Source organism: Corapipo altera, unplaced genomic scaffold (genome assembly GCF_003945725.1).
Source record: "Corapipo altera isolate COAL_440 unplaced genomic scaffold, ASM394572v1 271, whole genome shotgun sequence".
In the NCBI taxonomy this organism is placed as follows: Eukaryota; Metazoa; Chordata; class Aves; order Passeriformes; family Pipridae; genus Corapipo; species Corapipo altera.
The window spans coordinates 2,663,340-2,674,734 of record NW_020884935.1 but is presented as its reverse complement, the minus strand read 5'-3'; the positions used below and the strand labels follow the sequence as shown (position 1 = coordinate 2,674,734).

General features: G+C 49.5%; 1 protein-coding gene across 1 annotated transcript in view; it reads left to right on the top strand.

Moving 5' to 3' along the window:
• The first annotated feature begins 182 nt into the window (after window positions 1-182).
• PPM1D (protein phosphatase, Mg2+/Mn2+ dependent 1D) overlaps window positions 183-11,395 on the top strand; it is a 20,981-nt gene continuing 9,768 nt past the window's right edge. Inside the window, 4 exon segments of the mRNA XM_027660436.1 lie at window positions 183-392; window positions 394-734; window positions 4,741-4,969; window positions 7,260-7,384. Of these exon segments, the coding sequence (XP_027516237.1) occupies window positions 295-392; window positions 394-734; window positions 4,741-4,969; window positions 7,260-7,384 (793 nt within the window). The 5' untranslated portion in view covers window positions 183-294.

Here is an 11,395-nt window from a genome sequence, read left to right as displayed (position 1 = left end):
GGTCCCCCGGTGGCCGCGGGGGGCGCTGCGGGGCCGAGGCCGCGCCCGCCGCCCCTTCCGCCGCGTTGGTGCCGGGCGGGGCCCGCAGGGGGCGCTGGCCCGGCCCGGCCCCGTCGCCGGCCCCGTTCCCGTTCCGGCGGGCGGAGGGAGCGCGGCGGGAGCGGCCCCGGGAGGCGCCGGGGACATGCCCGGGCGGCCCCGGGGACACCCGCAATAGTCCTCGCTGTCGGCGGCGCTGGGCGGGGAGCGGCGGGCGAGCTGCCCCCTCCTCTCCCCCCCCTCCTCCTCCTCCCCATGGAGGGGCCGTACGCGCTGGGGGTGAGCGTGTTCTCGGACCAGGGCGGCAGGAAATACATGGAGGACGTGACCCACATCGTGGTGGAGCCCGAGCCGCCGCCAGGGCCGCACAAAGGCGGAGCGGCGCCCGCAGGCCCCGGCGCCGCCGAGCCCCCGGCCGAGGGCGGGCGGCGCCGGGGGGGGGGGGCCCCCCCGGGCGGCCGAGGGGGGAGCGCAGCCCCCCGGCAGCGGCCCCGGGCGGCGGCCCCGCCGCTCCGTCGCGTTCTTCGCCGTGTGCGACGGGCACGGCGGGCGGGAGGCGGCCCAGTTCGCCCGGGAGAACCTGTGGGGCTTCATCAAGAAGCAGAAGGGCTTCGGCTCGGCCGAGCCGGCCGAGGTGTGCGCGGCCCTGCGCAAGGGCTTCATCGCCTGCCACCGCGCCATGTGGAAAAAGCTGCGTAAGTCCCGCACCCTCCGCTCCCTCCCGCGGGAGAACCGACCCCGCCATCCCCCTGCGCTGCTCCGCGGTTTAGCCGCCTTTTCCTTCCCCCCGCCCTATTGTGAGTTCCCCCTCCGTCTCTGCCCCCTCCGTCTCTGCCCCCTCCGTCTCTGCCGTCCCTGTGCCGGGAACGGGGAGAACGCGGGGTGGGATCCGAGGTCTCGGCTCGACTGGTTCGGTGGAACAAGAAAAACTGGAGCGCGGGCTGCGAGAGAAAAGATGTAAACACGGGGCGGTGAGGACGCGCTGTTGTGTAGCTGGGAATGGTGTGATGGGAGAGGTGCGGTTTGTTTTCGGCGTGTTACAGGTCGGATCTCCAAACCGGATTTATTTGCAGGTCTTCGCCTTGTTGCCCTGGGGAATTGCGCGGGACTCCCGCTTAGATTTCCCTCGGATTATTTAAAAAAAGATAATTTTGACAAACCGGGCTGAGACGGCGTTTTTTCCCCTAAGTGTTTTCCTTCCAGTTGTTTTTGTGATGGAAGGACTGAAATGTGGGTGGTGTATAACGGGTATTCGTGTTGTTGTGTGAGCATCGGGGGTTATGCGGGGTCCCTGCCAAAACAGAAAACACGCTCGGTATCCTGAATATTCTGTATATTGTTTGCTTAACTGCAGGAGGATAGAATAACTACAGGGGTCCTAAATAAGGAAGGGTAAAGGAGAGAGAGTGCCCAGACAGGTGACAGTCATCATTCCTGTGCTATTTCTTCTCCCTGCGTCTAGTGAGACTGAAGAATTGAGTTTCTGAAAGGTATTTTTTTTCTGGGTAAGGTGAAGGTTATGGTTTAGAGTATGGTTATTGTTCATATAGGATGTGTAGAGTGTGTGTGTACTGTGTGTGGATTTATGTGTTCAAAAGCCTCAGGAAGAAAAAAATACAGCAGCAGCATCCAGCATATGAAGACAGAAGGGTGTGGAACACAGGAAAATCGGATCCAAAACACCGTGACAGAATGACAGTTGGGCTTGGGAGGGAAACCTGAAAAGCAAGAACTGCACTCTGGGCACCCCCGGGGGATTTCAGTGAAGTGATTCAAGGGGTGGGGGGGGGATTATAACGTCAAAACAGTTTCGTTTTCCTTTTTCTTGAACAGCAAAATGGAGAAGTTGTGCAAATGTCAGATGCTTGAGAAATGCAGGGGAAGGAGTAGCAGGGGCGAGGGCACTCTGTGCGGAGAGGAAAGGGTGTGTGAGGTTTAGGAGCAGCAGAACTTGCCCACAGCCCTGATGTTGGGGTGGGTGCTCTCCTGGGCTGCAGAGCTGGGTGATAAGATGTGTGAGCAGGGGAAGGTGGCATGGGGGGGAAGATAAGGAGTTCAGTTTTCTGGTTGTGGTATCCCTGGTGTTCTATTTGTCACTGGGACCAAGGGCAGAGAGGTGAAGTGCCAGAGTGCAGGAAGCCTTGTTTTAGTAATGAGTGTTTAGCAATTACCACCGGGGCTGTGGAAGCAATTTAAATTGTTGGGAGAAACAACATCGGCTCTGGCTGTGAGTGTTTGATGACAGTTCGAGGTGTTTTGTAAACTCCAGAATATGTTCGGCCTTCCTGATTTGTGCTGCGCGTGTGGGGGTGACACTTTGGGCATGAAATGGAGAACTGGGTATTTTGGTATCTTGGAAAGTCAAAGAACAGCTTGGAATTGTGGTGTGGGGGATGGAGACTTCACTGCTTCCAGTTGGAAGAGAAGCCCACACTCTGCTGCTCTGTGGGTTGTTGGAAGCTCTGGGATCACCCCCTGCGTCTCCTGGGATAGACACAAAACACACTGATTGTGAGAGTACCAGAAAAATTAAACCAGGAAAACACCCCTTTGGCATTGCTGGTAATTTTTGGCGTTAATTCTGTAGCAATAAAAATTTGTACTGAAGAGCTTCTGGAGTAAAGGTTCATGTTGGAAGCTACAAATCCAGTTTATGAGTTTATGGGCTCAAAGTTACAAGGCTGAGTGAAGGGTAGAGGGGAAAGTTGTTGTAGGAGGATGTTCTTGCTCAGGTGACAGGATTGCTGAAGACACGCTCCTGGTACCCGGAGGAGGGGGTGAGTGGCTTCAATTCTAATACTTGAGGTCAGAAGAAAACTCAATGGTTTTGCTGCTTCTGCTGATTTCTAAATGTCCTAAGAGAGAACTGTGCTGGGTCTAATAGTTCTCTCTGCACAGGAGCAAGGCACGAAGTGCAGTCCCTGCTGAGCAGCAGATCAGATCTGCTTCTGTTGAGCCTAAAATCTGAGGCTGCTCTGTCAGTCTTTTTCTCACAAGTGGGTGATTTCCCTCTCTGTCTCCTGTCCCCGTAAAGACTGATTTGACTCTCTGATAGGTTTTATTGCTGTTGAGGGGTTGTTCCACTGACAGAAACTCATTAGTCTCAGCTTGTTTTCTGTTAAGTGCATGGTTGAAATCCTCATTACCACTTGGCTCCCTCCCTCGTTTGCCTCCCATTTGGAATGTGTTACATTTAATATCCACAGTTAAAATTGCCAGACAAAGTGCTTCCAATAAGCTGATTGAATGTTTGTGTTCCTGAAATAAAGCTACTCCGAGGGAGAAAGTGTGGTTTAGTGTTTAGAACACAAAGCTAGAACGCTCTTAGAGCTTAAATGTTTAAATTGGGCTGGATGTCTCGGTAGCTCACGCCGAGGGAATGCAGCTTTTACCTTCATCCTGCCTATAAATTGTGCTTCTCCTTCAGCACTTTTCCCTCAGGCATCTGAACACTAGAACTTAAATTCCTCATTTTTTGGTTCTGCTTAAAGCCGTGGAAGTTTAAAAAAATCTGTATCTTCGCAGAGGGCAAGGAGTAATTGTGTTGAATTCTTCTTTTCTTGTCTGTTTGTTTGTGGTGTGTTTGTTGTGTCCCAGGAAAGCAGAGAGCACAGTGCTCTGGCAGCCTGGCTGGGGTATTCCCTGCAGACAGCTTGTGTCAGGGTGGAATTCCTGCCTTGTGAGCCTGACTTGTGAAGTGCAGGAGATAGAATGTGACAGGGAGATGAGTCGCCCTGGGGAGTTTGTCTGGAGACGTGAGTGGGTGCAGTGAAGAGGAAACAGGAGGTTGCTGTTGACAGTTGAAATCAGCTGATAACTGGGAATTGGAGTTGGGATTTTGGGTGGGGAGGAGGTGCTTTGGCTGAGCTGTCTGAATGGGGATGTCTCTGTGGAGGTTTGGGAGTAGATGTAAAAATAGAAAAGGCACGAAAGGGAAATTTGGGTTGGACATAAATGGGGAGAGCAGTGTAATAGGAAGTTAATATCAGTGGTTTGAGGGCAAAGCAGCTGAGAAAGGAGGAGATTTCCTTAACCATGTGTAGCTGGCAGCAGTGTAGGGATGTTGTTGCTCTGGTTTCAAGGGGTATCTCCTGTAGAAGTTGGATGTTGGGTTAAGGAGAGCATCTCTAAACAATCTGCATCAGTCCTCTCAAAGGAAATGTGGGTAAACCGGTTGAGATGTTGCTCAGCCTAAATGTTTGTTGTTCAGCTATAAAAATAAAAGAACACTTTCCTTCCTTCCAAGGGGATCAGGAATGTCCAGAAATCCTGATTGCCAGTCCAGTATCCAGATAAAATAATGGAATTCATGACATTTTTACTCCTTCAGGCAGAGAAATGAGCAGTAGATCTTAATGAAGCACTTGATGGTTCCTGTTTGAGGAGCACACCTTCCCCCGGGTTCTTCTAGTGGTGCTTGGAATATTAAGCCAGAGGAGGCAGTTTTTTGAATCCTGTTCTGGTGCTTTGGTAGTGGCTTTATCTCCACGTTTGTGCCAATTGAAGCTGTAGCTCAGACTGCTGTGAGGGGAGTGGGGGTTCCCCGGGGGCACTGCTCGCCCTGGCCCTGCTGTGGTTAAGCCCAGCCCGTGTTGTAACATCACACAAGCCTCTGGCACAGCCTCCACCCTGACCTTCAGGACGTTCCCAGCTCCAGAGAGTTAAAAACGTGCCTTTCCTTGGCCTTTTCTCTCCCTGCAGCAGAGTGGCCCAAGACCATGACGGGCCTGCCCAGCACGTCGGGGACGACGGCGAGCGTGGTGATCATCCGGGGCTCCAAGATGTACGTGGCCCACGTGGGGGACTCAGGGGTGGTGCTGGGAGTCCAGGATGACCCCAAGGACGACTTTGTGAGAGCTGTGGAGGTCACACAGGACCACAAGCCAGAGCTGCCCAAAGAGAGGGAGAGAATCGAAGGCCTTGGGGGCAGGTGAGTGTGTGTCTGCTCTGACTGAGCTTAAGCTTGTTTTGAGAGGGTCATGCAAGAAGCTGAATCTCACAGTGTATTTCTGTTGTCCTCTGGGTTTTTTATAGCTTGTTGGGGAATATGTTACAGTGATCCATTGTTACGTGGTTGGGTTTTTTTGCTGGTGGTTTATGGCATATACAGAATTTTAATTTCCTGGTGGATCGCCCAGCTGAGGTGTGCTTACAGTTCTGTGTGTTCACCCAGCACTTTGAAAGTGGAGATGGTGATATCTGACCTATTTTTTTGTTAAATTCCAAGGAATCTGTGGGTTGGGAAAATTATCTTTGCACATAGAGAAAATTATCTTTGCAGATAGGGAAAATTACCTTTGCATATAAGTAAAGTGATCCGAGGTCTGGAATACTGGGTTTGTCGGATTTTACACCAACCACTGTAATTTCTCAGGTGTTCTGCATTGTTCCTGAGATGACAATGGCAGCTGTTGAGTGGGCTCCTCAAAGCTTCTGCATAGGGAACATAAAAAAAAAAAAAAAGGTTAGATTTGAAACCCAGTCCTGTTTGGATTCACTGTGTTTAAACCCCCGCTGTAAATGTCTGAATGCCGTGTCTGGGCAGGAGTCAGGAGCTGGCAGAGGCTGGAATGCCCAAGCTGGGGTGGGTGTGTGTCCCCTGTGGGTGAGGGGGAAGCAGGCAGGGCTGTCAGGTGGCACAAATGTTTGGGCACCAACCTCAGGGCTCGTGTTTGGCGGAGCTTCCCAGGAGCTCAGGGAGCTCAGCGCTCCCGCGGTGCCGCGGCAGATGGGTGGGCACTGGGTGGGCACGGCTTCCTTCCCAGAGCAGGGCTCTGCAGAGGCTTTCCTGTTGCCATCACTCATGTGAGAGCCCTGTCAGCCCATTAACCTTCAGACATTTGTGTCTCTGTCAGCTGGGGCTCCATCAGGTGGCTCTGCAGAAGGGGGAACCTGCAGTTCCCGCTGGGTTAGTCCCTGTGCACGTTTCCAAGTTGTGCATCTCAGAGACTGAAAGTCTCTGAAGCTTCAAAGCAGCATTCCCTGAAGCTTTGTGTCTACAGGAATGCTTAATTTGGTTTTGAGGTTTTTTTTGTTTTTGTTTTTTATTTAATCTTTTATTTCTACTGGTGCTCCTCCTGTTTTTCCCAGGCTGGCTGTGAGGCAAATGGTAGGAATGGAGTGGAACTGTGCAGCTGTGCCTGGTAATGTCCTCTCTTTCATGAGAGCAAACTGGGAACAGTTAAGGGCAGAGCATAATTGGATCTTCCATTAAAATGAGATTTTTCCTAGTAACAGTCTGAGCGTGGGATGAGGTTTTCTTTCAGCTGATGACTGAAGTGAGCTTTGTGTGGTCATTAGTTGGACAAGTGGATGAGATCAGTTTTTAGGATGTGGTGTTTGTGACTTTGCAGTGCTGTGGATGGAGCTCAACATGCCCTTGTTGTTAAGGCTTTTGAAGTCTCAGGAAGTGCATCTTGAATGGCTTCAGTATGAGGAATCTTGAGGCCGTTCCAGAGCTGCTCAGTTCCTAATTACCAATGGCTGTTCCTCGGATGAAAGGAACTTCCAAGTATCCAGTTCTTAACTTGTCTGGGACCAAGCTTTGCTAGCTCCTGGTTTCATTAGCTCTTATTCCTTGGCTGTTCATACACTGTTCTTTCTTCCCTGCCTGATGCAGCTGCCCCAGTTATTTGCTCTGCAGCTTCTCTGACCCCCCAGTGCCATCTGTGAGAGCCAAACCAGCTCAGTGCCTCAGAGCAGGTGTTCACATGCAAATACAGAGCTGTTTCCTCCCATCTCCTGCTTCCAGCAGACAGCAACTGGCAACAATTCCCCTTTTGTGTCTGCAAGGGAATCCCTTCAGCAGGCTGCTCCTTTCTCTTCTCTTGTTTCCACTGTGCTGTGCTGCTCTTTGCTGCCAGGCTCTGGGAGATGGAGAAAGCTGCAGGAGGAACTCCGTGGTAAATCCACCTGAGTGAGCTGGTGTTGATGGCCCTCGGATGAGGGGGGCAAATTCAGTTCTGTTCTTTTTCTGACCAAGAGTTTCTTCCAATTCTTCATTCCCCTGCTTTTTATTTTCTTCTGCCCTTCACCTCTCACTTTTCCCTTTGGCTGCATATGGAGTGAAGCTCTCTGAGGGACACGGTGTGTTTTGAAACACTTCACTGTGCCGTGGACTGCCCCGAGGGCCTTGCCATTATCGCCTCCGGATTTGCATATTTAACTGGCTTTGTCTCCTTTGTTCCTGTGTGACCTCTGCCTCTCTCTGGTGCTTCCAGCGTGATCAACAAGTCCGGAGTGAACCGTGTGGTGTGGAAGAGGCCCCGGCTGAGCCACAACGGCCCCGTTCGCCGCAGCACCGTCATCGACCAGATCCCCTTCCTGGCCGTGGCCAGAGCCCTGGGTGAGTGCTGTGCTGGGGGCAAACATGGAGTTTGAGGGATTCAATCACTTGCTTTTTTGCAAGCCTGGGTCTTTTAAATATATTTTTTAATACAATCTGGATTTATTTTTTTGAAATCTGTAAAAGGCGGCGTCGGTGAGAGAAGAACCCACCTTAAAACTGTCAGGGTTTTCAGTGTCAGCCTTACAAGGATGGGACTTAATTTCTGGTGCAAATGAAAATGTATAAGCAGCACATTGTCTCCAGGGTGGAGAGCACCTTGGTCTTTTTCTTGCTGAGATAACAGGACTGGAATTTTTGGCTGGTTGGTAAAACTTAAATGTTGCTGGATGGCACATGAGTTCAGTCTGTCCTTTGTGGTGATTCTTTTCTCTTTAAGACTTAGCACAGAATGGGATGAAAGTCAAGTCTGTGTTTTATCTGTTAACTTGCCTTTGTGGGAGCACTAACAATGGGAAACTGTCTTTGAGAAACACTTTATTCCAAGGACAAAAAGGCATATTGCAGTACTGGAAAACTAGTGACGAATGGTTTTTGGGAAGTGCTTCATAACTGAATCACTGGATGCCTCTTACCCATGAGTGTTGGTGTCTGCTGGTTATTTTTTCCCTTAAAACACAGGGATCTGTCCAGGCTTAAGGAGAACTTAAGGAAAATTTAAAAGCCAGATCCGTATCAAAGTGGTGGAATGATGATCTTATAAAATTTTAGTTGCATGGACATTTTCTCAGTAGCTTCAAGCCTTTATGGGCCATATTTTGGGTAGGACAGAGTTTATTTTGTGGTTAGTAAAACCGACTGGGGAGTTGGAGTAAATCCTTGGAAGAGTCTTTGGCATCTTCAACTCATGGCACAGAAAGAATCCTGACCCAAGAGAAACCTTGTGGCCAGATGAGCTCTGTTAACAGACATCCCCTTTCCTGTTCTGATTGTCACAAGTGCCCTCCTGCCCTAAAATAAGCATTTGTGGAATGCTTAATTCCACTTAAATACAGTGGCTGTATTTAAGTATCTAAATAATGTTTAATTTATTTATAGTCCCAGAACAAGGCAGAAATATTTGGGCTGCCTCCTGTCCCTGTGAAGCATCTTTAAGCTTCTTTTGCTGAATCCAGCAGGTTTCTGTGCCTTCTAATGGAATATTTTAAGCTGTAGCAGAGTATTCTGCATTTTCACAGCTATTTCTGCTGACCTTTTCTGGGCAGTGAAAACATCTCTTTTTATACCAATTTGCCTCCTAATAGATATGAATCCCAGGCAGTCCCAGAATTGGAAATCTGGCTCTGTGTGTAATTTTGGAAGGTGCTGCACTAAGTAGGGGATGTAGAGAGAGAAGCTACACTTGGTATCAGTTGAAACAAGAAGCAAGTGTAGGAAGGAGCAGACAAGCAGGGTGATTAATGGCTGGGCTTTGGGGGTTCCTGCAAGTGCAGCTTAAAGTCATTGTGGTTTTCCTAAGCTGCTGTTTAAGTTCATATCCCCCAGCCCGGGTGAGTTCACTGGTAACAGTGTGGTGGCAGAAATGGGGCTTTTAAAGGGCTTTTTTTAAATCATGTGGGATCTCTCTTGTTGGTAAATTAGCTCAGCTCTAAGTCTGGTAAATATTTTATGGACTTTTTTCCCTGTTCCCCTCCCCTTTTCCTTGGGAACTGATGTGGAGCCAAGAGCTGCAGCTGTGAGTGGGTTCTGTGGGGAGGGATTGCCCTGAAGTATTGGAGCTGTTTGGGGGTTGTTTAAATTAATGAATGATGAAAGCTGAGCCAAAAACCCCTTAGTTAAACCCACCAGTCACGTGGGAACGTGAGCCATCCTTTCCCTGGATTTTTATATACAACTATAATAGACTCAGCCCTGTATTTCAGGTAGGGCAGCCTCTGCAGTGCAGGTTGGACTTTTCCTAAGAGCAGGAATTCCCTGCTGCCCCCTAAAAGGAGTTGTGTGCTAGCACAGGGAATCCCTGGATAGCTGCAGGAATGTTGGCTCTGACAGGGACAGGGAAGCTGTTTCCCAGAGCAACTTCCTGGATGCCAGAGTTTTGTGAAGCTCCCTGAATGCACATTCCATGAAACCCCGGGGGGAAGAGGGTATTGCTGACCTCAGATGATCTCAGTAGACTCCTGTATGATGGTCCAGGTTTTTTACATGCATTTAACTATTATTTTACTGGAGTCTGCCTCTCCTTTGGCAGTGTAGAAAAGCAACCACAAACCCTTCTCCCAAAGGCAGAACTTCAGCCAGGTTTGGGCAGTGCATTCTTTGGGTTTGCCCCTTCTCCAGCTGAGCAGATGCTGCCCAGGATTGGCTGTTGAAGCCTCAGATTCCACCCTGGTGTTCATTTGAAGGATTTAGTTCCAGGCCAGCCACTGGGAGTAGCTTCCTGCAGGTCATTTGAGCTCTTTGCCTCTGCTTTTGCAAGGAGTTCTTGCAGGTTTTCTCATTCCATCCCCCTGCCACGGGCAGGGACACTTCCCACTAGCCCAGGTTGCTCCAAGCCCTGTCCAACTTGTTCTTGAGCACTTCCAGGGATGAACAGTGCTTTAGGAGCAGCTTTTGATTCACCATTCATTTAAAATGCAATTATTTGTGTAATTTGCTGTTGAAATACTGTTCTCTTAGCTGTGCTCTGCTTTTCTGTTGAGGGTGGCATCCTTTCTACAGGTTTGACTGAAATAGTGTGTAAATAAAACAAGTTCCTAAAAACACACTGCTCAAGGAGTGCAGGAAGTTTTAAAGCCTCAGGTGCTTCTGTGTCACTTCTCTGCTTGCTGTCCCTGCAGTTTAGTCCCCATCTCTCAGCCTGAGCTCTCCTTAATCATTCCTGATTGGAAATCAGGATGGGACACTGCTTCCATTCCTCCCCTCGTGGCTCCAGGCCTGGTTTGCCAGGAGTGCAGTGAAAATCCCCCCCCCAGCTCAGCCTGACTGCTTTCCAGTGGTTCCTGTCCTCATCCTTGCAGGGATTTGTCTCACTTCCCCCAGCTCTGCTTCCCTGGCACTGGAAAAAAAAGGGAAGTTCTGCAAGTCTTCCCTTTGTAGCAACAGCCCTGTCAGATAAAACTGGGCTTTGGAAAGCTCTGGGATTAATCAAACCGGGTTTTTGGTTTGGACCCACTTATAAAAGTCAACTTTTCTTTCCCCTGTTAAAACCAAAAGCTGTTTTTGTATTTTGTATGCAAAGCAGCATCTCCTGAAACAGGAATGAAAGGCTTGATTTATGTGACTTCTGGACATGCTTTGCTCTAAGAAGGCTTTGGGTTTAATCCAGTCCAGCCCTTTTACATGATGGGTGTTTTTGTTTGGAGCTTCAGTTGCCTCCCTGGCAGCAGCTGAGCTACAAGTGGGTTTTTTGTTGTATTTTAAAAGTTAGCACTGAGCACGTAAGAGAGACTGCACAGTTTGATATATTCTCATAGGCAGCTAAATTAGAGTCCTACTCCTTCAGTATCTGATTTCAAACATCTCTCTCATTTTGTAAGATGCAGTATTTTAATGTGGATCTCTGTATATTATTCAGGTTTTAGCCAGCACTGAGAAACAGGTATGACTTTTCTGGAAGATGCAGAAGGAACCACATTAATAACATTTTTTTTCATGCTTTGGAAAAGAAATATGCAAAGGTCACACTGGAAGGAATATTCCCAGTGTGTAAAGTCTTTAAAGAAGGAGATTGTTAAAGAGTTCTGTAAATGTTTGGGTTTTAATTCAGAACAAAAATAGTCTGGCTCCCAGAAGGGAGTCAGAGCCTGGCATTGCAGTGCTGTAACAGGAGCCTTTGGCACATCCCAGCGTCACAGGATCCCTCCTTCCCAGCCAGAGGGTCACTGTCCTTCTGCTTGCTTTGGAACAGAATTAAACATTTCAGAGCCCTTTGAAATGCTCAGGGAAGAGTGTGCTGTGCCTCCTGCCTGGCCTCCCTGGCCCTCTCTCCCCCCCAGGGCTGGGGCAGAGGCTGCCCCAGGAGGAACTCTCCAGGTTTGTGATTCCCCAGCTCTCCAGGTTTGTGATTCCCCA